The sequence below is a fragment of the Curcuma longa genome, chromosome 2, assembly GCF_044706935.1.
Source record: "Curcuma longa cultivar G26 ecotype Majalengka, Jawa Barat chromosome 2, ITB_CL_G26_1.1, whole genome shotgun sequence".
Classification (NCBI taxonomy): Eukaryota; Viridiplantae; Streptophyta; class Magnoliopsida; order Zingiberales; family Zingiberaceae; genus Curcuma; species Curcuma longa.
Genome location: NC_133862.1, coordinates 12252044 through 12277559, shown reverse-complemented (window position 1 = coordinate 12277559; position 25516 = coordinate 12252044). Strand labels below are relative to the sequence as shown.

The 25516-nt window shown below is 36.6% G+C and overlaps 4 protein-coding genes across 10 annotated transcripts; 2 read left to right on the top strand and 2 right to left on the bottom strand.

The window, feature by feature from the left end:
* Positions 1-2135: 2135 nt before the first annotated feature.
* Positions 2136-3051, bottom strand: LOC141822261 (mitochondrial zinc maintenance protein 1, mitochondrial-like). Its single transcript, XM_074709702.1, has 2 exons — positions 2691-3051; positions 2136-2438 (listed from the first exon to the last, which is right to left on the bottom strand). Exons 1-2 carry the CDS (start codon positions 2935-2937, stop codon positions 2344-2346), a joined length of 342 nt encoding a protein of 113 aa, XP_074565803.1. The 5' UTR covers positions 2938-3051; the 3' UTR covers positions 2136-2343.
* Positions 3052-7506: 4455 nt separating this feature from the next.
* Positions 7507-8384, bottom strand: LOC141822454 (mitochondrial zinc maintenance protein 1, mitochondrial-like). 2 transcript variants are annotated; one of them, XM_074709903.1, is made up of 2 exons: positions 8076-8384; positions 7507-7875 (listed from the first exon to the last, which is right to left on the bottom strand). In XM_074709903.1, exons 1-2 carry the CDS (start codon positions 8372-8374, stop codon positions 7812-7814), a joined length of 363 nt encoding a protein of 120 aa, XP_074566004.1. In that variant the 5' UTR covers positions 8375-8384; the 3' UTR covers positions 7507-7811. The 2 variants fall into 2 exon arrangements, with proteins under 2 accessions (XP_074566004.1, XP_074566005.1); XM_074709904.1 differs by having other exon boundaries at positions 8128-8384.
* A 534-nt stretch (positions 8385-8918) lies between these two features.
* Positions 8919-17559, top strand: LOC141818382 (serine/arginine-rich splicing factor SR30-like). Of its 5 annotated transcripts, XR_012600959.1 has the most exons (15): positions 8919-9011; positions 9275-9366; positions 10117-10182; positions 10373-10447; positions 10521-10629; positions 10715-10761; positions 10838-10895; positions 13246-13295; positions 13474-13530; positions 13614-13702; positions 13785-13889; positions 16395-16483; positions 16590-16736; positions 16993-17032; positions 17106-17139. XR_012600959.1 is itself a non-coding variant. In XM_074705893.1 (14 exons), exons 2-14 carry the CDS (start codon positions 9280-9282, stop codon positions 17342-17344), a joined length of 903 nt encoding a protein of 300 aa, XP_074561994.1. In that variant the 5' UTR covers positions 8919-9011; positions 9275-9279; the 3' UTR covers positions 17345-17559. The 5 variants fall into 5 exon arrangements, 4 of the variants coding, with proteins under 4 accessions (XP_074561994.1, XP_074562018.1, XP_074562011.1 ...); XM_074705893.1 differs by lacking the exons at positions 16395-16483; positions 16590-16736 and adding an exon at positions 17312-17559 and having other exon boundaries at positions 17106-17192; XM_074705917.1 differs by lacking the exons at positions 16395-16483; positions 16590-16736 and adding an exon at positions 17280-17559 and having other exon boundaries at positions 17106-17192.
* A 362-nt stretch (positions 17560-17921) lies between these two features.
* LOC141821784 (adenosine kinase 2-like) lies at positions 17922-24974 on the top strand. 2 transcript variants are annotated; one of them, XM_074709147.1, is made up of 14 exons: positions 17922-18062; positions 18132-18251; positions 18781-18834; positions 18993-19039; positions 19119-19150; positions 19232-19333; positions 19428-19495; positions 20828-20904; positions 21716-21813; positions 21897-21967; positions 22898-22964; positions 23029-23151; positions 24161-24221; positions 24570-24974. In XM_074709147.1, exons 2-14 carry the CDS (start codon positions 18169-18171, stop codon positions 24710-24712), a joined length of 1026 nt encoding a protein of 341 aa, XP_074565248.1. In that variant the 5' UTR covers positions 17922-18062; positions 18132-18168; the 3' UTR covers positions 24713-24974. The 2 variants fall into 2 exon arrangements, with proteins under 2 accessions (XP_074565248.1, XP_074565247.1); XM_074709146.1 differs by lacking the exon at positions 17922-18062 and having other exon boundaries at positions 18102-18251.
* Positions 24975-25516: the final 542 nt, after the last annotated feature.

The following is a 25516-nucleotide window of genomic DNA, read 5'->3' as shown; positions in this document are numbered from 1 at the left end:
CGGCCGCTCCAGGCAACTTGTCTGATCGGGCACGTCTCAAGAGCCGATTCACTGCGTACTGAAGGACCCGCCTCGAGGGTTCGGGTCGGGTTTTTGCTAAGCCCTACTTCGGGGGACCCAGGCTTATATCATGGTGAGACTTTACCTTTGTTCCTCGGTTCGGCCCGGCTATTCGGGAGCAATTGCCTCGGTTCGGGTGTCCTTGATGGATAAACCGGGGCCCGTCCTTTACCGCCATAACGTAAGAGATGAAATGAAAATTTAAATCTCATCCATCAAGATTCATCTGTATTTTTTTATTTATCTTGGTAATTAATAAAAAAAATTTATAAGATTAAATCATCTTCGATTAATTAAAATTAATCAAATAGTAAAAATTAAATATCTAAAACTCTATGTCCCATCACACGTCATCCTAAGCATTGTTAATGGTTAATGTTTATAATTAATTAAAACTTTTTAAAAAATTTATTTTTTAAAAAAATATTAGATTTTATTAGAAAAATTAGAATTATATTAGAAAAAAAATATATTATTTTATAAAAAATAGATAAAAAAGATTAAAATTTCAGACAAGTTTCTGTGCTGCATCACTTAATTATTGATGAATATAATGCACGATTAAAGAAGGTACGGACCATGGAAAAAACCAAAAAGAAAGAAAGAAGAAAAGTGTTTAATCATTCTCACAAAACCCCTTTGGCAAAACTCTGCAACTCCCTAACAGTATTTTTGAATAACAATAATATTAAGGTTTAAAATATCAAACCGTACCAAAATTTTAATCTCGGATCAAAATGATACAGCTTCGATACCGTACCAATATAGTTTCGATATTTTTAAAATATAAAATATATTAATTAAAATAAAAAATTTTAATTTAAATATTTAAAAATAAAAAATAATTTTTTTGATAATTTTATATATTTTAATAAAACTTATTTAAATTATCCAAACTATAATTTTAAACTATAGCTAGGAATTGATTATTAAAACATAATTAAATCCTAAGTTTTAAAAACAAAAAAAAAAAATTGTGGACAACGTGCGATCGGTACTCACGGCCCGCGCGCGGAGCGTCGCCGAGCCCCGGTGGCGTCATCGACCCCGAGCGGAGCCTGCGAAGGCGTCACCGAGACCGTGCGACACCTCCGGAGGCGTTCCCGACAGAAATTTCTGTGTCGACGTTGTACCGGTGCCGGTACCTCGGCGGAACAAAATTTTTCGCCCGTATCATCGAAATTTCAATCCTTGAACAATATAGATGATAGCTCCCTGAGTGTTAGGGCTTTTAGATATTAACTATACTTCAAACAGAATTGTTACTGAAGCAGAAACTACTTGGTTCACAAAGAACCTCTTCCAAGATTGTCAAGATCATTCATGGTTACTGAAGCAGAAACTAAATACAGTAGAAGTTGGCATATCAGTTAGATGAATCGAGTCTGAATTTGTAAGTTTAGATTTTAAGTAGGGTTCGATTTGGGGTATGATTAAAGTGCTTCACCTCTAAAAGCTCCCTAAACCCCTAATACAGTAAGTAAACACATGAACTATGTTCTACATCTATTGTGATTTACTCAGTATCCATTTTAGAGGGAAGGCACACCAAAAGCCTCCTCTCCATCTATTAACATATAGTATGTGGAAGACAGTATCTACAGATGGTATCATAAAGCAATTGGTGTGTCAAAATGAATCAAAGCAAGTTTGGTGTTCAATATACATAAGGTACACGTTAATGTTCATAAACAGAGATCGTAAAAGTTCGCGAACAAAGTTTGTGAACCATATTCATTAACAAAACTCTTGTCAACATAGTAAAGAAACTTTCAAAATAAACAAACAAACTTATAAATATGCAAGTTTTAGCTAAGTTTGAACAACCATTTCAACGGTTTAGTTTATTTAGATTCGACTCGATTATCTTATCAAATAAACTTAAACACAACAAAGCTTGACAGGGTTGTATTTACAACCCTAGTGATTACAATCCCTACACAGATTCTTCATATGGCAAAGGTGCATGGAGAACAGGAGAAGAAGCCTTCAAAGGAAGGCACAAAGGAGTTCTTAAAACTTAAAACAAAATAAATTGACATGTTCAGGAAGGCAACCCTAAAGAACAGCACAAGAAAACATGAATGTACCATTTTATTTGCTATCCTTAGAGAACAGAGAGCAAAGTTAATACTGGAATTACCAATCTCTTCTTATAAATATAGCACTGAGACAGCAGTTTCTCCAATTTCTTTCTATGGATATCGCCACATTGTGACAAATCATGCAATTGATCAGAAATTTAGCTGCAACGTTGATCAGATTCACTATGGTCGATAGAAGTCAGCCACAACGTTTGCCTTTCTCCGTCTTGAGGAGAAGTTCTTCTGAGGCAATCTCCATTGTTGCTCCAGCATGTTCTTCCGTAGGTTTAACAACTGCAGGAGAAGATTGAATCAGTGCAAACAAGAGAAACATCTAAGGCAAGTGCGGATCTAAATGATGGATTGGAGAAACGAAGTGTTTGTTCGTCAAGAAACACCACAAAAATTAGATCTTTAGGTGATCAGAAGCCAAATCAGTGATTTCTTCGCCTGAATAGGTCAAGAAAAATAGTAGAATGATCGAAAAGAGCTACCACAGCATTGGGAGTGGTAAGCGAAAGCTAGAAGCATTAGGGGGGTCATTACCGAAGCCGCCGGAGGAGCCGAGCTTGGCCTGCACGATCATATGGGAGATGAAGTGGGAGGCTTCTCTGGCCTCGTCGAGGAGGCGCTTCACCTCCGCCTCCGCCGCTACGCGGCGGTTCTCCTCGAACTTCTGCCGGATCTCCGCCGCCGAGGCAGACAGCATCAAGGTGTCCCCAGCGAAGGCCTTCCGCGCGGCCCGGAGCAGCCCCCGGTAAGCCGCCAGCGCCTCCGCTCCCGCCTGCCCCATGACTCTTCAAGCTTACCCAAACGGAAAGGATCCCTTTCCTGGAGATCCGAATATATCGGAGTCGAACCCTAACTTTCAAATTCCCTAATCGAGAACCTGTTTAATCCAGCAAAGGACATTTGCCCTCGTCTTTTCTTCATCTTCGTTCACAAGAGTAGAAATAGAATAGACGACAAAGACCTACGATGTCAGCGAGCCTGAGTCCGGATCCACACGAGCATGAATCAATCAGGTTTGAGCAGGAAACAATTTCTTGCAAATCCAACGTCCGACTCAAGAAATTTTTTAACTTGATTAAATAATTAAATATATAAATTTTCAAAAATGAATATGAGAGTAGATCTAATAAAATTATTCATATCCGATCTAAATATTTAATTAATATATAAATTTGATATTCAAGATACCTAGAAGTATTCTAAGTATCCGAAATAGTAAACAGTAGTATTTTTATTTTTTTATTTATGATTAAATTATTTAAGATTTAGAAGTTGAATTATAATATTAAATAAAAAATTTAGAATGAAAAATTTTAGTTGTTTATATATATATATATATATATATATATATATATATATATATATATATATATATGTGTGTGAGTGACATTCTTAAATCATAAAAAAAATCTTAAATAATTTAATTATAAATTAATAATAAATAAATAAATAAATAGAGATATCGTTGCAGACATTTCGAATCTTCTATCATAAATAAATCATCTATTTATAAAATGGGTAGGATATCAAAATTATATATATATGATTTTAATATTATGTGTAACTCCTTCGTGTGCATCCATGTGTAACACGTGATCCACCGTTTATTACGTGAATATGTGCCAGATCTGACCATCCAAATATAAGAATACACAGTGTTCCGGTAATAACCCATGGGGGCCCCTGGTTTGACTCGAGTCCGATCCTGGTCCCTCTCGCAAGTTCGGTCAGCCACAACCACAGTCTCGATTGACCCAGTTCTCTCCCCCTACTTTAAAAGAGCCGAATCACCCCTCCGTCTCCTTCATGGCCGAATAGCCCACTCGGCCCCATTCGGCCATGTCGGCCACTCGGCCACTCGGCCACTCGGTCATTCGGCCACTCGGCCATTCGGCCACTCGGCCATGTGCCCATTCGGCCATTCAACCATGTCCCCATTCGGCCATTCGGCCATTCGACCATTCGGCCATGTGCTCATTCGGCCATTCGGCCATGTCCCCATTCGGCCATTCAGTCATTCGACCATGTGCCCATTCGGCTCGGCAGCACAGCCTGTCCATTCGGCTCGGCAGCACAGCCTGCCCATTCGGCTCGGCAGCACAGCCTGCCCATTCGGCTCAGCAGCACAGCCTGTCCATTCGGCTCGGCAGCTCAGCTCTGCCACAGCCCTACTCAGCCCACTCAGCAGCTCAGCCCTGCCATAGCCCACTCGGCAGCTCAGCTCTGCCACAGCCCACTCGGCAGCTCAGCTCTGCCACAGCCCACTCGGCAGCTCAGCTCTGTCACAGCCCTACTCAGCTCACTCAGCAGCTCAGCCCTGCCACAGCCCACTCGGCAGCTCAGCTCTGCCACAGCCCACTCGGCAGCTCAGCTCTGCTCCTCAGTCACAAGTCAATCTCGCTACATCCCTCTGCACTCATACCTCCGACTGTCAAAGGAGAATAATCAGATTTGACAAGTCTTAGCTTGGATGTGACTTGTTAGAAGTGCTTCTCTCTCTCTATTAAACAACTTTGTCAGACATTAAATGAGGACATGATTTGTCAATATCAAAATCTTTTCGAGGACTGTGTCTTGTCAGAAAAGGTCTTATCAAGATCTTCTCAAGATCATATCTTGTCATATCAAGATCTTCCCAAAGACCATGTCTTGTCAGTATAGATCTCATCAAGATCTTCTCAAGGTTATAAAAGAGGCCACAGAAGGTATTCGGGAGGGGGCTCCGGACTCTCTCTTCTCTCTCTCTCACTCTTCTTATCTTTTTGGGCTGAGCATTTCATTACAGTATTTTTTACTGTATTTCTTCTTCCTCCGGACTGGACTGACTTGAGCGTCGGAGTGGCCGTCCGGGGACTCCCCGGCGCCAGGATGACCTCTGTTCTTCGATAATGTTTCAGGGCCTCCCGGTGGCTGATCTTCTCTCTTTCCTCGGTGTGGAGGCCCTCTCCGGCGGTTCCACCCCCCTCTCTTCCCCCGCACGCTGATTGGTCCGGCGACGCGTCCGGAAGCCGATCTCAACAGGACACCAATCTCCGGTGGCCCTAGAGTCAGCGGCGTGCCAGGTCCTTCTTCCTATTCTACGCCAACCCCGACGAGGGTCCCTACGACCCTGAAGCTATCATCGTCCTCAGTTCTCCCTACTGTTCAACTCCTACGGCGAGGAAGGTCCGGTGACGGGTCCAGACGCACTTCTCAACTGGAACACACAGTGTTCTACCTCTCGACCCCTGTCGCTTCCAGCCTCCCTCGCTGCGCCGTCCGACTATCACAGACTGTCAGTCTGGGACTAATCGACACATCACTCGCTGGCGTGTTGGCCGATATCGAATTCTGACCGAATTATCAGAATCCGACATAATTTGACCGGATTACGCCGCTGGCGGTCAGGCCGTGGCAAGAACGGCGTTGAAATTCCCGCCTTTTTGAAAGCTTCTCCGTTTAGTCAACCCATGTAAATGACTGGCCTTGGAAAATATCAAACGGCCATGCACCAATCTGGAAAATTACCACCTTTGATGCGTCGTATGGTCGACACGTGGCCAGTGCAAAAAATTCTGATGCAAAATCTTGTTTTGACAAATACCCGAGCATATGGCAATGCCACAGCTTCAAGTTGTAGGTTCTTTGTAAAAAAAAAAAAAAATTGAAATTCGTCACCTTACTAGTCTCACACGATCGATTTTACGATTATCTATAAAGAAGTAAATCAAAAAAGTACAGTTGACCATAACGAAGAAAGACATTATTTCGACGAAATGCCACAGCTCTTTGTCTCTTCTTTTTCAGCAAAAAAATGAAATCTATCACCCTAGCGGTTTCACACGTTCGACTTTTACGATCATCTGTGAGGAGGTAAATCAAGAAGATACAGTTAGCCACGATGAAAGAGGACATTATCTCGACGAAATATCGCAGCTCTTTGTCTCTTCTTCTTCAGCAAAAAAAATAAAATCTGTTATCCTAGCGGTCTCACACGATCGACTTTCACGACTATCTATGAGGAGATAAATCGAGAAGATACAGTTGGTCACGACAAAGAAAGACATTGTCTTGACTTTGCCGAGATTCGACCCTTGACTACTTCAATAAATCTATTCCGTCATAATTAACTCAACTATTCCTCGAGAGCAAGGCTCTTTGTTTCGAGACTATGATATATAAGGTGAAATCAAAATCCTATCTATTTATTTGTACTTTCTGATTCATCCTAATAGTTAATAAAAATTTTTATATGATCAAAATAATTATCTTCAAAATTAATCAAATGATTAACCAGATAGTAAAAATTAAACATGGTTAATCATTAATTTGTATAATTAATTAACATTTAAAAAATATTTATTTTTAAAAAAAAATCTATTAGATTTTATTAGAAAATTAGAATTCTATTAGAAAAAAGTATATTATTTTATAAAAAATAGATTAAAAGATTAAAATTTCAGACAAGTTTCTGTGCTGCATCACTTAATTATTGATGAATATAATGCAAGATTAAAGAAGGTACGGACCATGGAAAAACCCAAAAAGAAAGAAAGAAATAAGAAAAGTGTTTAATCATTCTCACAAAACCCCTTTGGCAAAACTCTGTAACTCCCTAACAGTATTTTTGAATAACAATATAGATGATAGCTCCCTGAGTGTTAGGGCTTTTAGATATTAACTATACTTCAAACAGAATTGGTACTGAAGCAGAACTACTTGGTTCACAAAGAAGCTCTTCCAAGATTTTCAAGATCATTCATGGTTACTGAAGCAGAAACTAAGCAGAAACTAAATACAGTAGTAGTTGGCATATCAGTTAGATAAATCGAGTTGTATTTTTCTATCTGAATTTGTAAGTTTAGATTTTAAGTAGGGTTCAATTTGGGGTATGGTTAAACTGCTTCACCTCTAAAAGCTCCCTAAACCCCTAATACAGTAAGTAAACACATGAACTATGTTCTACATCCATTGTGATTTACTCGGTATCCATTTTAGAGGGAAGGCACACCAAAAGCCTCCTCTCCATCTATTAACATACAGTATGTGGAAGACAGCATCTACAGATGGTATTATAAAGCCTATTGGTGTGTCAAAATGAATCAAACGTTCGTGAGCAAATTTGATGTTCAATATACATAAGGTCAATTAAATGAATAAGCTTAAACAACTTATTAAACTCAACAAGTTAATGTTGATAAACAAAGATCGTCAAGGTTTGCGAACAAAGTTTGTGAATCATATTCATCAACAAAACTCTTGTCAACATAGTAAAGATTTCAAAACGAACAAACAAACTTATAAATATATAAGTTTTAGCTAAGTTTGAACAACCAGTTGAACAGTTTAGTTTATTTTAGATATGACTCGATTACCTTATCAAATAAACTTAAACACAACAAAGCTTGATAGGGATGTATTTACAACCCTAGTGATTACAATCTGACTAGTCTCCTTAAATATATCGTTTTGCTCCTCCTAGATTAATCAAATAGACTACACAGTGCATGGAGAACAGGAGAAAAAGCCTTCAAAGGTAGACAGAAAGGAGTTTTGATCTTAAAACAAAATAAATTGATCAGGAGTGACATGTTCAGGAAGGCAACACTAAAGAACAGCACAAGAAAATTCCCTATGGTCGATAGAAGTCAGTCACAACGTTTGCCTTTCTCCGTCTCAAGAAGTTCTTCTGAGGCAATCTCCATTGTTGCTCCAGCATGTTCTTCCGGAGGTAAAATAACTGCAGGAGACGATTGAATCAGTGCAAAGAAGAGAAGGATCTAAGGCAAGTGCGGATCTAAATGATGGATTGGAGAAACGAAGTGTTTGTTCGTCAAGAAACACCACAAAAATTAGATCTTTAGGTGATCAGAAGCCAAATCAGTGATTTCTTCGCCTGAATAGGTCAAGAAAAATACCAGAATGATCGAAAAGAACTACCCCAGCATTGGAAGTGGTAAGAGAATGCTAGAATCATTAGGGGGGTCATTACTGAAGCCGCCGGGGGTGTTGTGCTTGGCCTGCACGATCCTATGGGAGATTAAGTGGAAGGCTCCTCTGGCCTCGTTGAGGAGGCGCTTCACCTCCGCCTCCGCCGCTACGCGGCGGTTCGCCTCGAACTTCAGCCGGATCTCCAACGCCCAGGCAGACAGCATCAAGGTGTCCGAAGCGAAGGTCTTCCGCGTGGCCCGGAGCAGCGCCCGGTAAGCCGCCAACGCCTCCGCTCTCGCCGGCCCCATGACTCTTCAAGCTTACCCAAACGGGAAGGATCCCTTTCCTGGAGATCCGAATATATCGGAGTCGAACCCTAACTTTCAAATTCCCTAATCCACAACCTGTTTAATCCAACAAAGGACATTTGCCCCAAATCCGATCCGATCTGTCCGATCCGATCTATTGCCATTTTTAGGTTTGAACCTATGACATCGGACAAGAAGATGTGATGTCACAGATCACAATACAATGATTTTCGGAACATAATTGAGTTGGTTACGATGTAACAGACTTGTAGAAAAGGGAAGAGTTCAAATCCTGACTTCGTCAATATCCTCTTGTATAGTGATCAACTGTAATTTTTCGATTTATTTCTTTACAAATAGTCGTTCGATTTACTTCTTTACAAATAATTGTTAGACCGATCGTGTAGACCGCTAAGATGACGAATTCTATCTTTTTTTTTTTTTTTAGAACAGATCGCAACACAATGTGGCATGTCCAGCCATGCACGATGGTTAAACACGGGCTGACTGAACCGTGCCATGCTTGGCCTGTGGGCACTGGATCCCTAAATTTCTACATCTCTAATCCAACCCAACTCCAGAAAAGAAAACCCTCGACGTCGATCGCTGAAACCGAGCCGTCTTTACGCTCGCCAAGGTAGCGTCCCTCTCGTTTCTTCTGTAGGTTCGTAGATTTGTCTTCTGGTACAATATATTCAATTCCATTATTGGCTTCTCTATCTTCCGAAAGGCGATCTAGGGTTGCCGTAAGTTTTTTTCGTAATTTTCTAGAGTAAGGAAAAGGGAAACAACATTTTTTTTAGGTTTTTTTTTTTTTTTTTTTGCTGGTCCATCGCTGTGAATTTGGAGGATTTTTATTGATGCCTTTTCCTCTTTGATTGTTGTTGATCTTCTTTAAAGGAATCATGAGTAAGCGATACAGTCGAACGATCTATGTTGGCAATCTCCCTGGCGACATTCGTGAAAGAGAGGTGGAAGATCTGTTTTCCAAGGTTCGCTAGCCCTAATTACTTTCATATTATTTATTTATTTATTTCTAATGGAGCTCTCTTTTGCTCCGAGCAACTTTAAAAACTGCATCTGTTTTTGTCTAGGAAGTACTAAGAAGTTTTTCTTTTTTTTTTCTTTTATTGTTTGATCTCATCTTACAGCCAAGCATATCTGTTTACAATAATCGAAAAAATGTTAAGAAGTCTTGTAGATGGTAGAATCTCGTTATACTTAGACGTTCTTCATTTTCAGTATTGGAGTCTGGGAATGGTATGATGGGCATTTGGTGATGTACTATTTGCACTGTTTTAGTCAAAGAAGTATTGCACTGGCTGGTTTTGCCAACAAATATAAGTCTATATTTTTAGAGCATGTGTTTGTGTTATTCAAATTCATGCATTCTTTACTAATGGCTACCTTCATATTTGGAGATGCAATCACATGCATCTGTTAGTTGTCATCATCTTGTAATATTTTTCTCCTAAATTCATTTGGTGGTTAATGTACGCTTCTTATCCTTATTTTTCAAATTTTAAGTAATCTATTCATATTAGTACAGGTTAAATTCTTCTTCTTTTTTCTATTTTTTCGAATAAAATTCTAAGTAACACATTATAGTCTCCTAATCTTTGTGCTTGCAGACTAAGATAAAGTGTTATAGCACTTATAATTAAGTGAAAGGATCATTAATGTTTCTCATTTTGTCTTTTTACCTTCAGTCTTTTGTTTGATCTTCGGTATGGTTTGTGCAGTATGGACCGATCATTGATGTTGATCTAAAGATTCCTCCAAGGCCGCCAGGGTATGCATTTGTTGAGGTAATGCACCTTCTTTTGTCACTGCCAGAGAAGGAAAAAAATAGCCAGTGGTGTTTGCAATCTCCTTGTATTTTATATTTCATTGTCAGTGTTACTATAATCATATAATCGAAACATTTAATCATAATAAAGTAATTAGATACATCTTAGGTTAACTACTAGCTCATTCTCCTAATATTAATTCTTGCAGTTTGAAGATCCTCGTGATGCTGAAGATGCTATTCGTGGCCGTGATGGATATAAATTTGATGGTCAAAGATTACGGGTGGGCATATCAACAAAAAACTGTTGTAGTCATTCTACTGTGATTATGATCTCATGCCATTATTTGTGGTCAGGTGGAACTTGCTCATGGTGGAAGGGGCCAATCTTCATCAGTTGATAAGCACAGCAGCTACAATAGTGCAGGTCGACGTGGCGGTGTTTCCAGGCGCACAGAGTATCGTGGTGGGTATCTACACAATTCTGCATGGTTACACTATTGATCATAGTTAACTTTGGTTATGGGTTTCTTTTTAATGGTTCTATGTAGTTATGGTCACTGGTTTACCTTCCTCGGCATCATGGCAAGACTTGAAGGTTTATTCATGATCTGATTGCAAATTTGTACAGTTTTGAATAAAATATAGAGAAATAAATTTGTGAGCTTGTTTAGGACCATATGCGTCGAGCTGGTGATGTCTGCTTTTCTGAAGTTTTTCGTGATGGTGGTGGTGAGCTCCTCCTGCTTTATTTTACTAGCACCATTTTTTCTTTATTTTCTCAGTGGTGTTATTTTTAAATTGTCTGCCACCTTGATTATTGCTATCATCTGAATTTTATATGTTGGATGGGCATTGGTGCTGCATGAGATATATTCCTTCATTAACCTTGGCATCTTGTCTAATTTAACAAGGAAAAAACAATACTATCAGCAACTGAGAAAACTGGTTTTTGATATTCAGTTCCAGAGACTTAATAGTTTTACTGATAAATTTAATTTTAATTCACAATCTCTTCTTTGGCTTCATATTATGATTTGGGAACTATCAAGGGCATGACTTCATCTCTAGTTGAAGTGTTGTTTCTCTTCATTTACCTGATTATTTATGCCCAAGACCTTGGATTGTGGAGTGATTTGCACTGCAATCCCTATGCAAATTATATATACCATATCTCTCAGTCTGTTACCTTGTAAGTTTATCTATTTTAGAACCAATCTATGATTCATCCTCTAGACAAAGTTAATTCTGCCATGATCAACATCAAAACACACTGAATTTTAACTTACATCCAATCAGAAATCTCTTCTTATAGGTATATATTTTATCACATTATTCATGAAAGCATAATCATCCATGCGTAGGGTACTTCGAGCTAATTTGATCAGATATTATACTTATGATGGTTTAGCTCAATGTTAGTTTCACAGGATTGATGTTTTTTGTCGCATAGGAAAGAGAGGAAACTTTTCTGGGTTTTTATTATTTTTCCACTTGCTTTCTAAATTCTAACAGTCTCTTAAACATAATAATTGCAATAATTGCTTATGCACATTGAACTGAATATACAGTATGCCAATTAAATTAGTTTTTCAAAATCAAAAAATAGTTGCATACTGGTTTGTGGACTGTGGTGAATAATGTTTTGTTTTAATGGAAAGGCTTTTTTAAATCTAACTTACCCTTTGGGTAGTCTATCCGAGATGTGGAATCTTGGCCAAGCACCTAGCTGATCACTTGCTGACCTAAATACTCACCATGGTTCCTCTGAAATGGAATTATCACCCAAGTGATCATCTTAAGATGACACTATACACTATGGTTCTTTCAAAATTGAATTGGAACCTAACCAATCACCAGTTACATGAGTTGTAATACTCTTTCTAGAATTTTCTGTAGGCTTGTGTTTTGCTGTACTTCATATTATTGGTTTCAGGTTTTCAACCAATTCTTAGATATTGAGCTAGCTATTATGCAATTTGTGTCTTTTACAATCAAATGTTTCTTTTTAATCTAGTGCGTGTTAGTTATTTACTTCACCCCATGTTTTTTGTCTTTGAATTTGATAAACTACTATTAGTAAGATTCATCTTCAATACATCTTCAATACAGTTCTATTTAAGCTAAGTAGGATGGTATTAATGTAGGCTCAATTAGTGTTTTGCATCATAATCTATCATGATATTTACCGTGTGGGTAATTACGGTTTGTACTTAGTTTCTTAAAGCTATGTTACTTAGACTCAGTCCAAGTATACTGACACGATTTTCCCAAAATAGGTACATAGGGACTCTTAGAAAAGAGTCCAAATATATGGCACAAATGGCACATACATGACAATAATATAGCTTAAATAAATATATTAACTAAAAATATTGATATAATTTGTTAATAAAATAATTTAACAATTTCTTAGTGAGCTATAATATAAGTTATATATATATATATATATATATATATTTATATACCCTAATTTAAGTTATATAAGCTATATTTAAGGTTTAATTACCTAATTTACCCTAATCCCTATCCTCAACCTGAAGCATTTGTTCCTTTTCCTCTCCACACAATATTGCCTGCTATACAAGTCTCCAGTCCGGCATGATCTATAGGTTGAGCCCCCCTCGTCAGACTTGTTTTTTTGTATTTGTCCTGTGTCAACACAGGTTTAGGGGAGAGGAAAGGCGAGTTTGAGCAATAGAGTCAGAGGTTCTTTTTGTGTTTGTTTTGGTTGGATCATCTTGCTGCAATGACTTAATGATACTTTGATCATTTTGCAAACCTGCCACTTCCACACCTTGGGTTGGTTCATCTTTGGTGCGATGACTTTATGATACTTTGATCATTTTGCAAACCTCTGCCACTTTCACATATTGGTAATCGTTTTCATCATGATTTTAACAATTTTTCTCATCTTATTGCATGTTCAGCCAGTTTTAAGATTAAAATTTTCTATCTTGAATGGTTAAACTCTACTTACAGTTGGTTTGTTATAAAGTTTAAAGTGTATTTTGTTTTATATCTTTAATGCAAACAAATTGTCAATTTTTTAAAATTTATTTATGCAAGAATATCTTTGCAGGTACTGTTGGTATTGTAGATTATACAAACTACGATGATATGAAATATGCAGTAAGTTTGTGTGCCAAGTTAATTGCTAATTTTTGTAAGATAGCTCACTCAAAGCGTTTCATAAATACAAACATTCAATTGTTTTCAGGGAAATGGCTTTTTGATTATCTTTCTAGACAATGTATTTTTTAAAATAAAATTTGACACATCATCCAAATAAATACTCAATTACTTGCAGATCAAGAAGCTTGATGACTCTGAGTTCCGGAATGCATTTTCACGGGCATATATAAGAGTATCTCATTCCAGCACTCACCTCATATTTCACTGCAGCATGTCCAAAGCTGGCTTTCTTACCTTTCATTTCTTTACTCATAGGTGAAGGAGTATGATTCCAAAAGAAGTTTATCTAGGAGTCGAAGTCGTAGCCGTTCATATTCAAAAAGTGCAAGTAGCCGCAGCAGAAGGTTTGATTTTGTTTTATCCTTATTGTAGCGACTCTAGTGACCAGAATGCAACAGAATTAATTCCTATGAAATTGTTGAGCAGCAAGTCTCCAAGGGCAAAGTTAACACGCCGTTCGGTGTCTAGATCTCGATCTAGATCAGTATCTTCTCATTCTCGCTCAGCATCTAAAGGACATTCTGTATCCAGGTACAGTTGAAAAATATATAATTTGCTAAGGTGACACTACTTAAATAACAATCTATCATCGTACTGCACAAGATAATTAACTGAGTTTTGTTGATCTGAGATTTAAATTAATCTTTTGTGCATTTATGCATTAATTGGATTTGCATAAACTCCCTAAAATACTATAATTGTTTCCCTTAAGTATTGACTATAAGCTATTTGGTCTGTGTTTAATGCTTCCCCACAACCAAGCACATCCTTTATTTTTCTTCAGTTGGTCTAAACAATGTGAACCATGTTTATAGTACGTGGGCGTAGTGTATGCATGTGTATATTTGTTTTTTGGGTACCAATTATCTAGTAGCATATTGAACTACACAATATATAACAACCACAGCTAAGTCTTTATCCTCTTAGACACAATATAATCTTGTGATTTTCGACAAATGCAGTACTGAACTAAAATCACTAAAGCAAAATTTAATTAGTGAATATGAAAAGAAATTTCCACCTTCCAGTGTTTATATATCCTTGCCTGCAATAGACATGAGGTGGGTTTCTAGCATCCTTACCTGCAACTAATTAATCGAACTGTTTATTAAAATGATTAACAAAATAAATATTTATAAAAAAAATTGCAAAAAATTTTATTCAGAAAAAAATAACAATGCATATGAGAATTAAAAATTATCTATTTGAGAAAATATATTGTCATTTTTTTACGAATACATCGTTATTTTAAAATATAAAAAATAAATAATATACTGAATACTTATGGAGAAGTTGTGCTAAAAAGTAATAATAGTAATGGTTAAATTAAAAAAGTATTTCTAGCCATTTATAAAAAAAATATTATATAAGTTCTATTTTAATCAAATAAACTATTATTAAATAATAAAATAATTAATATTAAGAATGCATGTTAGAATATTATTCTGAATGATCATATCAAACCTACACCAATTAATCAAACATCATCAGACAATATATTTAACATAATTGATAAAAAAAATTAGCATGACTAAGGTGCAGAGCCGATTGCTCTATAACATTATAAAATAAGAAAGTATAATATAGATACAACTCATATTTATTAACCCACATAGTAACATCTATATGCTTTTGCATAGTAAAAGTTTTTATTTTATTATATATATGTTGATAAGATAAGTATTTTAATTTTTTGCCTCATTTTTTCTTTCTAATAGCTTCTTGGCCACTACCTCTGTAATTTCTTCCTTGCATCACAGGATGTGGAGGATGAAAGGAGGATTTGCTGTGGAAGCCTGTAGATTATTCACATTTGGCTAGATATAATGAGAAGAAATTTAAAAAAAATACAATTGACATTAGATTAATACATTTGGCTAAATAAGATTGTTTAGTCATAAAGAAGCTAAAATTTTATGTGGCAATAAATAGGACACCTCTTTGCACATTGCTTTTAAGTATATACATATATAGAGAGAATACAAATAATTCTATTTATAATTTGCCACCAAGTAGGATAATTGCATCAAACTCTGTGGTTCACTAATAAGGTAAATTGAAAGTGGAGATCTTATCAAATTAATTTGGAGGAGCAATAATAACATAAATTGAAGATGCATTGCTCTTCATGCAATTAGATAAAAGAACATAACTTCTAATTAAATAAATGGAAATAAATAAATTAAAGAGCAATACTGTAAGTAATTAAATAAAAGACATGCTATTAATTTGCACTTATGCCAAAACAGTAAATGTGAGAGAAAGAATTCATATACCAACTATATTATTAAATTATACTTTTAGTTAATGTTATTAATAAATTTGTGGCATTACATTAAGAAAGTTTTAACTATTCCTATAAATGACACATGTCATATTTTAATTTGTTCATGAATGTAGGGGTGGCTTAAAAAATACACTTGTCATAATACTATTAACTATCAATCCAAAAAGTTTAGTTGACAACAATATGAGAGCCCATGTGGTGGATTCTATAGATAGATGCATGAAATGTGCTGTAGTCATGCTCTTACATTTTAGCTTGTTGAATGAGTTTTACTTGTTTTCATGTTTATTTCCTATTGAGTACCTTAAATATTGATTTTCTTTTCTCATTGTTCCAGCATAAAGTATTTGTTTTTTTTTCTCTCCTTTGGTTGAAAAAGTATTATTGGCTGGTCATGATTTTGTTGTTCTTTGGTCTTGTGGCAATAATCTTTAGTATCAGTCATGCTAGAACCCTGTAAAGGTAAGACAAGATGGACAGGCCTTCAAATGTACTGACACTACATGTTCTTTGTAGAGGGTCTATTTTGTACGTGGTCTAACGAATATTATGCGAACATTTGCTTCCTTATCAAGGACAATTGTGGTTCAATTATTCTATTTTCTACTTTGAAGGACTTGTTTAAATGGATGCTTAATGATGAGAGTCGATATCAGATTGTTTGTCCGTTTTCCATGTCAGTTGTTATGTCAGTGATTGCTGCGCGGTTAGATCATCGCAATTTGAAAGTTAATTTGTTTGTTTTCTAGATTTGGGCCTAAGCAGGGATCTCTGGATCGGATAATAGGATCTGGATTGGATTTGGTGCAAATGGTTGCAACTGTTTCAGTATCGTAAGGTATGCTGTTTCATAGACGATCAGTTTATGAAACCTGCAGAACATCTTGATCTTTACCTGCTACCAATAATGACCTTTTCTGATAAGTGGGCCTCTTTCGGGGCAGAGAGGAATGGTTGCGATAGCAAGCTGGATTACTCAATAAGCTAAATGGATTTGGCCCTCATTGGACAAGTGCTAGGAACAACTTTTGCCCCTCCATTTTCTCAGTACTATAAGCTGCAATCAAGATTCTGGATAATAGCTTTCCTTGGTACACAACAAATGATTTAGTAGTTTTTTGGATTATTGTTCTGTGCACAGGCATCTGATATTTTGTTGCTGGTATCTCTATGAGTTTTTTAAAAAATTAAGTATTAATTCCTTAAAGTTTGAGCTTGTATGTTCTGTTTCTTGATTGTAATTAGTAATCTGGCATAGAAAGAGGTTCTCGGGATCTTGGATCAAGTTGTTAAGGCTGCAGTTTGAGTATTAATTACTTTTTATGTTTGTTTGTTTTTTTTTTGCAGATCTCGATCACGATCACGATCCAGATCTCCAGATAATTATGTAAGTTGAAAATTACATTATTATTCATCTTTCTGTTTACATTATTTCGACTGAACTGTATATCCATCCGCAGCCGGCTAATGGCAAACCTGCAAGCAAAAGCCCAGTCAAGCCTGTTCAGAACATGAGCAGAAGTGTATCTCGTTCTCCTTCGCCTACGGTATAAACTCCAATTCATTACCAATCGACGATGAATCTTTCGCACCCGACTTCGTTTGCCATTTTTAAGCCGCTTCGTTTGCTGTAGGTGAAATCTGATTAGAACCTCTTGTTTGTAAGGAACCTGCGGACGTGCTGATTGGAATTAGTTAAGCAGATGATTCAATTAGATAAAACTTGTTGGATTCGGCATTCTTAGCACCAGCAGTACTTTTGGGTTGCTTAAAATTCTATTTAATGCTGTAATCTAAGCTGATGTATCATTGGGGCCGAGGCTTGTGGTTGAATGATTGTGAGATGTAGTGTGTTTGGATTGTTGACTATATCTTCATATCCTCTTCATGACAATTCAACATTATGACTTTAAATCAGGTATAGTCTATACATGCTTGTCTTTGTTTTTGTTTTTTATAATTTAGGTATGCAGTTTTGGTTCGGAAGTTTTTTATTGATCATTTGATTTAGGTGCAAATTATTAATTTTTTCGTGGAATCGATCGTGTGAGACCATTAGTTAGTGTTGAGGTAAATTATCAATTTTTGATTTTCTGTTTCCAAATAATAATAATAAGCAAGACTTTTCTGCTTCAGCTAACACCGAGAAGTCCGCACTGAGTGCTTTAATTTAAACCCTTCCTCTACGCCAAACGGCGATTCCTTGATTGAACTTTGAGGGTAGGTGACGTCGGTGGACTGAGATCGGGCGGCGTTTAGGTCGCCTCACCTACCTCCAACCAAACCCTGGCCCAGGATTTGCGATCGTAAACGAGGCGAGATCGCGACGGGAGCGGCTCGGCCACCTACCTGCAACCTCGCGCGAGCAGGAGCGGCGTCGGATCCGATCTCAGCGATCGCGAGCCTCCATCTTTCCGGTTCGTCTATAAGAATCACTGGTCACGGTAGCCCTCGCACACTCACTCACTTTCATTTCCGCCTCGTAGATCTGTTGCGCTCGCGTCGGTTCTCCGAGACTGGGTAATGGCCTACGAAGGTGTGCTCCTCGGCATGGGGAATCCCCTCCTCGACATCTCCGCTGTCGTCGACCAAGAGTTTCTTAGCAGGTGATTCTGTGTGTCTTCTTTGCCGGATCTTTTCCGTGGATCTGTGTCTGTCGCTTCTTGCTGTGTGGCTTTTCATCGGGGATCTGATGAATTTTAAACCTTCCGTAAGCGGATCCTTTTTCTGTTTTTGGGGCGTTTGTGTTGTGAACTAATAGGATTGATCATGAAAATATTTTTTTCGATTTGATTGGTTCCTTTCTGCAAGCTGGTATTGTGGTTTACGTTTTCCCCGATAATGTGATTCGACGGTAATAGAATCTATTGCATTGCCGCTGCAAGGAACCAATAACACAGATCTGGTAGTTCCTAGCATCGCCTGTTGAAAACCATATGAAATAGACGTGGATCTTAATGTCACAGCCAGATCTAATTGTTACCTTTCACTTTAGTTAAATGGCTTCGTAGCCTTGTTGGTGGATAACTTAGATTTGGACTAATTGTCCTTTTGTTAAGCTTGTATCTCTGCCACTTGATTGCACGGATATATTTGATGAGAAGACTTACCTGTCTGTATGTTTTGTTCTTTCAGATATGACATCAAGATAAATAATGCAATTCTGGCGGAGGAAAAGCATCTGCCCATGTAAGTTTCTCTTAATATGATTGTTCAAGTCAATTATTGTCTTTCCTTTGGTTTTGTTACCATTTACTTCTATCAACCTATGGTAATTGGTGTTTCATTTATTTTCTCTGTCATCCATTTGATGAACCAATTTTTTTAATTTTCCTTGATTGAACCAGGTATGATGAATTAGCTGCAAAATCTAATGTTGAATACATTGCTGGAGGTAAATGCATTTCATTAGATGTTAATAATGCTAGAGGCTTGTACATACTATCCTCATCTTTGCTAATTTATCTTTTCAGGGGCAACTCAAAATTCAATCAAGGTTGCTCAGGTAGGTATTATTGTGAGTATCATATTTGTTCATTGGAGAATATCGTGAATGCTAACAGTGTCACTGCTGCATGATTTATAGTGGATGCTACAAATTCCTGGCGCAACAAGCTACATGGGATGCATTGGGAAGGACAAATTTGGAGAGGAAATGAAGAAAAATTCAAATGCTGCAGGTGTTAATGTAAGTCTACCCTTGGTTGCTTCTTTTTTTTTTCCCATTTTATCATTCTTCTATATGGTTCTCAACTAGATATTCTCTTGGCTTCATTTATTAGGTTCACTATGATGAGGATGAAACTGCTCCAACTGGTACATGTGCTGTTTGTGTTGTTGGCGGTGAAAGGTGAATTCTGATTCTTCCTTCTCCTGTATATTGATTCTCATGTTTAAAACAAACCTCTTCCGTATACCATATATGTTTTATAATTTTTTAGCTGTAGGATACCTAGAATTCTCATATAATTTGAAGTTTATGTGCACAACTTGAGTTCTGACTGTCATACCAATTTGCCTATAAGCACACAGAAGAAATATAGAGTGTGTATGAAATTAGATAGTTATATCTCTCATATCAACTAGAGTTGAAACTATAAGGCCGATACAGAGAGAATTATATTTAACACAGTTTTTTCTGATATATAAAGATTACAAAAGACAATGCTGTGGTATGGTTTGGTTAACTTAATAAGAACTGAAAATGAAATGTTCTAAATTTTATTCAAATCTAATAGTTGAAACATGGATAGTATTCACATCAAGCATTATTAGAAATTCTACATTATATAATATAAGCTCAAGCGCTAGGTTGGGAGTTCCCTCGTATTTTTTATAAAGGTGTCCAGTTATATTATCTAGCTTCAGGAGGCTACATTAGATGGGCCCCTTATGCGATTTCACTTTGTTTATGGTTTTCTTAGGAGGTAAGGGAATCTACAAACTTTTGAGTTCTGGATGTTTTTTTCAACACTCCAGTTTAGCCCCACATTGGATTTGGAAGTGATAGTGGTAAATTTGTTTTGCTGATATATTGTTTCATTAGTCTATTATCGTTAAATCGTGCGGTTTTGGCCATATGGTTCAACCAGATCAAGTGATTAAGTTTGAGTTCCTCTCTCAGTTGGGGCTAGTGAGTTCTCTTTGTGCTTATTTTCTGTTCCAACTTCTTACTATTATGACATTCTTATTTGTGTAGATATATTTATTGGTTGATTCACGTCCAAGCAATATAAAATAATTGTTGTGGAATTGGAATAAGGGCAAATGGGATTTTGTATGGAAGATGTTCCTGTCTTATTAATTGGTAATTCTAGACATTTATGCCTTGTAATATGAAGGGGAGAATATTGGCTCATAATTTATGTCTGTCGATGAGTTCCTATTTAATTTGTAAAAATTATGTCATATTAATTGGTAATTCTAGACATTTATGCCTTGTAATATGAAGGGCAGAATATTTAATTTGATATGTCTGTGGATGAGTTCCTATTTAATTTGTAAAAATTATATATTTTTCTTCCATACTGAATTTTTCTGCAGATGTTTTAATTCTTGAGCCTTGTAACATCACCTTGATTTTTGTAGAGCACATGACCATCTTTGAAGTTTTTTGATAACTTGTCATGTGAATCTGCAATAGATGTATCTTTTTGAAGCCAACTTTATGTTTGATAAACAGGTCCCTAGTTGCTAATTTGTCTGCAGCGAATTGCTACAAAATTGAACACCTAAAGAGACCAGAGAACTGGGCTCTAGGTAAATTTCTCCTGGCTATGCCTTGCTGCCATGTTTTCATGGATGCTAATTTAAATATATCTAATGAAAATTGCTGATTCTTGTTTTAGGAGGGATATCAGTGGTTTAGTTTTGTACGCTGTTTTGCAGACCTGGAATATAATGGGCACAATTCAGTTTGCTACTTTGCAGAGTGGTTGATTTGAAATAAGAAAAAATAACTTGATTGGGTGTTTCTGAGAGATGAATAAATAGGATCTCTATGCACAAAGAAAGAGAAAAAATGCTGCCTCACCTATCACAATGTTGTCAGAAGCTTTAATCATAGCTACTGGTAGCAGTGCCACAATGAACCCTTTCCTTGGCTTCTTGTAAACGTTATTCCCAATGCTATCATCTGTCATTGTAATTTTTTCAAGCTTAACTTATCACTTATCCATGCTTTAGAACTTCATTCTTGAAACTCTAATCCAATCATCCACAATTGCGTATGCTTGTGAACTTATCTGGATATATCTGTATTCAAACAAATGCCGTTCCCCAACATTTTTTATTTTCTTACAGTCTTTACTTAAGTTTATCTACGTTATTCTTTGAAGCTGGAGATTAATTTCCCCGACTATGGAACTGGAGATTATTGCTTTCTAGAATTTCACTGTTGTTAGCAAACTTGAGTGGTTTAGTTCAAGAAGACTTACAGTATAAATTAGATTCCAGACATATTTGAACCAAATATTAAAAGATCCTTTCATCGACTGCTTATGAAGAATAGAAATTGCTAGTTTCTAGTTTGTTTTTGTGATATGTATTAACTTCTGTACACTTATATCAGTTGAAAAGGCCAAGTACATTTACATTGCTGGTTTTTTCCTCACGGTGTCTCCTGATTCTATTGAAGTTGTAGCTCAACATGCTGCTGCCCAAAATAAGGTAATTTGTCCCTTCATGTGTTACATTCCTAGTTTTTCCTAAAATGATTTTTTGATTTCAAGGGATTCTATCTTTGTCAATAGGTGTTTTCAATGAACCTTTCTGCTCCTTTCATCTGTGAATTCTTCCGAGAAGTTCAAGAAAAGGCCTTGCTGTGAGTGTTCCAGTTGCATTCTGAATATTATTTGTTATTCTTCTAATTTATCTTTTCAAGATCAGTTGCTTAACCTACATATTCCCTTTGAACTTCGATAAAATCTAGAGTAAATAAGCTATGTCATAAGCTTTACCTTTCTTTTAACTTTGATCAGTTACACCTTACAGGCTTACACCAAGTGTTTGAGCTACGTACATTTGTAATTTTCTTGATGATAACAGATGGAATGCTAATTGGGATTGTCAGTTGCCATGCTTTTACTAAAAAGTATTTTCTTAGTTATTCTTTTGAAAATTTGCCTTTTCTTTTCCATTATCTTTTCTTCTTTCCTTGATTGTTCCTATCTATGCTGCTGGAGGCAACATTTCCTTAGAGAGAAATAGGGAAAATAGGGAGGAGAGAAAAAGGGGAGGAAGAAAAAAATACCAGAAGATGAGAAAGAAATGGGGAAGAAGAAAAGGGCCAGAGAAGGAGCAGAAGGAGAGAAGGTAGAGGAGAGAAAGAGCAAGGATATAGAGGTGATCAATAGTGGTGCTATCGCTGCTGCCAGCAGTGGTGCCCTTGTGAGAAACAAGAGGGAAAAGAGAAAGAATGAAGGGAATGTGATGAAGAAAGAGGAGAAGGGGAGAGAAGAGAGAGGGTTGGAGGAAGAAAGATGAAGAGAATTTGATGCATGTACGGGGTTTAAACACTTATTGCTTGTGGTTGCAGCAAGAAGAAATATGTTTCTAATTTATCTGACTTATGTAATTAACCCTACTAGATTTTTCTTATTTTTAAAAAAAAAATTACTTAGGTTAGCATGATATGAAACTCTTAATTTACTTAACCGATGAAGGAAAAACTATCAACATTTTCAGTATCCCTTCATCTGGCACATGAACTGAAGTTTTCATGGATGCTTACAATGACTTATTACACCTGCAGATATGTGGATTATGTGTTTGGAAATGAAACTGAAGCAAGGACCTTTGCAAAAGCTCGTGGTTGGAAGGTATGAATCTTTCAATATACTTTCGCTAGCTTGTGTTGTCCTGCTGAACCTTATTGTGATGCAGACTGAGAATGTTGAAGAGATTGCTTTAAAGATCTCGGCATTGCCAAAGGCATCAGGAACACACAAAAGAACTACGGTTATCACTCAAGGTTGTGATCCAGTAGTTGTTGCTGAAGATGGGAAGGTAATACTTTTTTCCCATATGAGTGTAGCTCACGAAGCATAGCATCTAATCAACTAGTACAACATTATTCCCAGTGCAATAGGTACAGAAATGCTAATCACTAAATGATCAATATCCTATGACTCGTTGAGTACAGAGATTTTCAGACTCAAGTCTATTGACGTTTCCATTTTCTATGACCCTAACTTTTAACTATGATGGTTCATTTGCCTCAAAGACCTGCGAGTATTTGACATACAAGTTCTTGCACTAGCAACGGTAGTAACTAGTTCTTTGCTAGACCTGGGCAAGACTTATAGTGAAGAGATACAAATGCTACAATGTACTAGTGATTGGTTGATAGTTCTTTGCTAGACCTTGGGGAGACCATCATGAGAGACGATGTTTGCCTTTGGAGGAGTTCGATAACATTTTATAATTTTTGTAACACGCATCTATATTTTTTATCAAGGACTCAAACACTGGTCTAATTTCAGATTCCATGATTAATTAATACTAGTAGCTGTTGATAAGCAGCTCAATATGATTAGATATATTGGCTTTTGTGAAATAACTTTTCTGTATTAGATATATTCCATCAGTCCTTGCATAGAACTCCATAACTTTTGTTTAACTGTGTGCCCATGGAGCTTGGTCTTTTCCAACTGTCATCTAGTTTGTGCCCATGGGACTTGTGGTCTTTTCCAACTGCCATCTAGTCTGTCTTGAGACTATTTTTCTAACCTTCAAAACGGATCCTTTTTTTTCTTGGTTCAACTTGATAAGTATTTTGCATGCAAAACCTGTAGATTATTGGCACATCTTCAAAGATTCAACTGTTTTAGTTGTTTGGGATTGCATTGTCAAAATTTGAACTCTGAAAAAAAAGAAAGACATATTAGTTAAATTTGTGGCATATGCAAGTTAAATATGATTGAGAATCTGATAGTCTTTTTAATTCCTTAGCTGCTATATGCTAATCTAGTTGTAAGTAAACTATCATTAATTTCTTTCATGCAATTCCTGATAGGCGAGGTCGTTCCCTGTCATCCTATTACCAAAGGAGAAACTAGTTGATACCAATGGTGCAGGTAATAATTTCTCATTGTTTCTTGATTATTTGCAAAATCTGGTGTTTGGTTTATTGCATAGGAAAAAATTATATTCTTAACACAGAAAATACTGAAACCCTAAGCATTCAGAAGTCCTAACACTGCATTCTTAAAATGCACAACTCAAGCAAAACTTCTTATAATCGAGAGCACACCTGGTTGAACTAGATTTTTGACCATTTTAACTGGAAAACCCACCCAGGAAACAGCAGGGCCTCTAGCTTCCCCTGCTTGGATTTTAAAAGCACTTGTTTGGTTAAGTTCACTTGACCACTCAATTTACTTCGTGATCACTTTCGTTCTAATATATGGATGTTAATTGTGAAGGCGATGCGTTCGTTGGAGGATTCTTGTCTCAATTGGTTCAAGGAAAAAGCATCGATGATTGTGTAAGAGCTGGTTGCTATGCCGCAAATGTCATTATCCAAAGGTCAGGCTGCACTTACCCAGAGAAGCCAGATTTCCAGTAACTCTACAATGAGTTAACTTGGCAGAATCAACACCCTTAATTCGATGAGTTTGCCCTTCCTTGCGTTCTTTTTGTATTCCCGAACGATATATCCCTTGTGGTAGTAGAAGATGCTCTCCTTTTTCAGGCATTCCAAGTTCAAATTTTAAACTTTTCAATGGGGTTGTGTTGCGATCATTCACTCCACACATCACCCGTTGTTACTTTACTAGGATCTTTTATTGCACTGCTCTTCAATATATACTGTCTTCCATTTATTAGAAGAGTTTTCCTGAAATAATAACAAATATTCTCAAAGAGATGAACTTCCATGAGACTGCTTATGGCCAACCATCACGACTTGATCAGGTGACCCTTACTCTTATTTTCCTCTCCGACAATGGCCGGATAGTTTGGTCATCGTTGCCCCACCCCCAATCTTTGATCCCCTTTTTGGTTTGGGCCATGGCGTCACATAACAAAGTGGATCAGGTGAGTGATCAGTAAAAACAAGAGGGCTAGTCTCTGCACCAAATGCACTTGAAGTTTGACCAAACCAAATGGTTTGAGTTAGTTTTAGAATAGGATCGTAGTAATATTTTGAGAGGTCTAGGGAATCAATGTCCATAAATCTTTATTTAAAGAAAACATAATCTTTTTTATTATCTTTTGATTTTTATTTTAAATTATTTTCGTCTTTGCATATTTAAGATTAGGGTTCATTCATGTTATTTTTGAGTTAATTTTATAAATATTTCAATAGTTTCTGTTACGTTACTTATTTTGTTTCTGACATTTAAATTGAATCATCAAGGGAATATTTTTG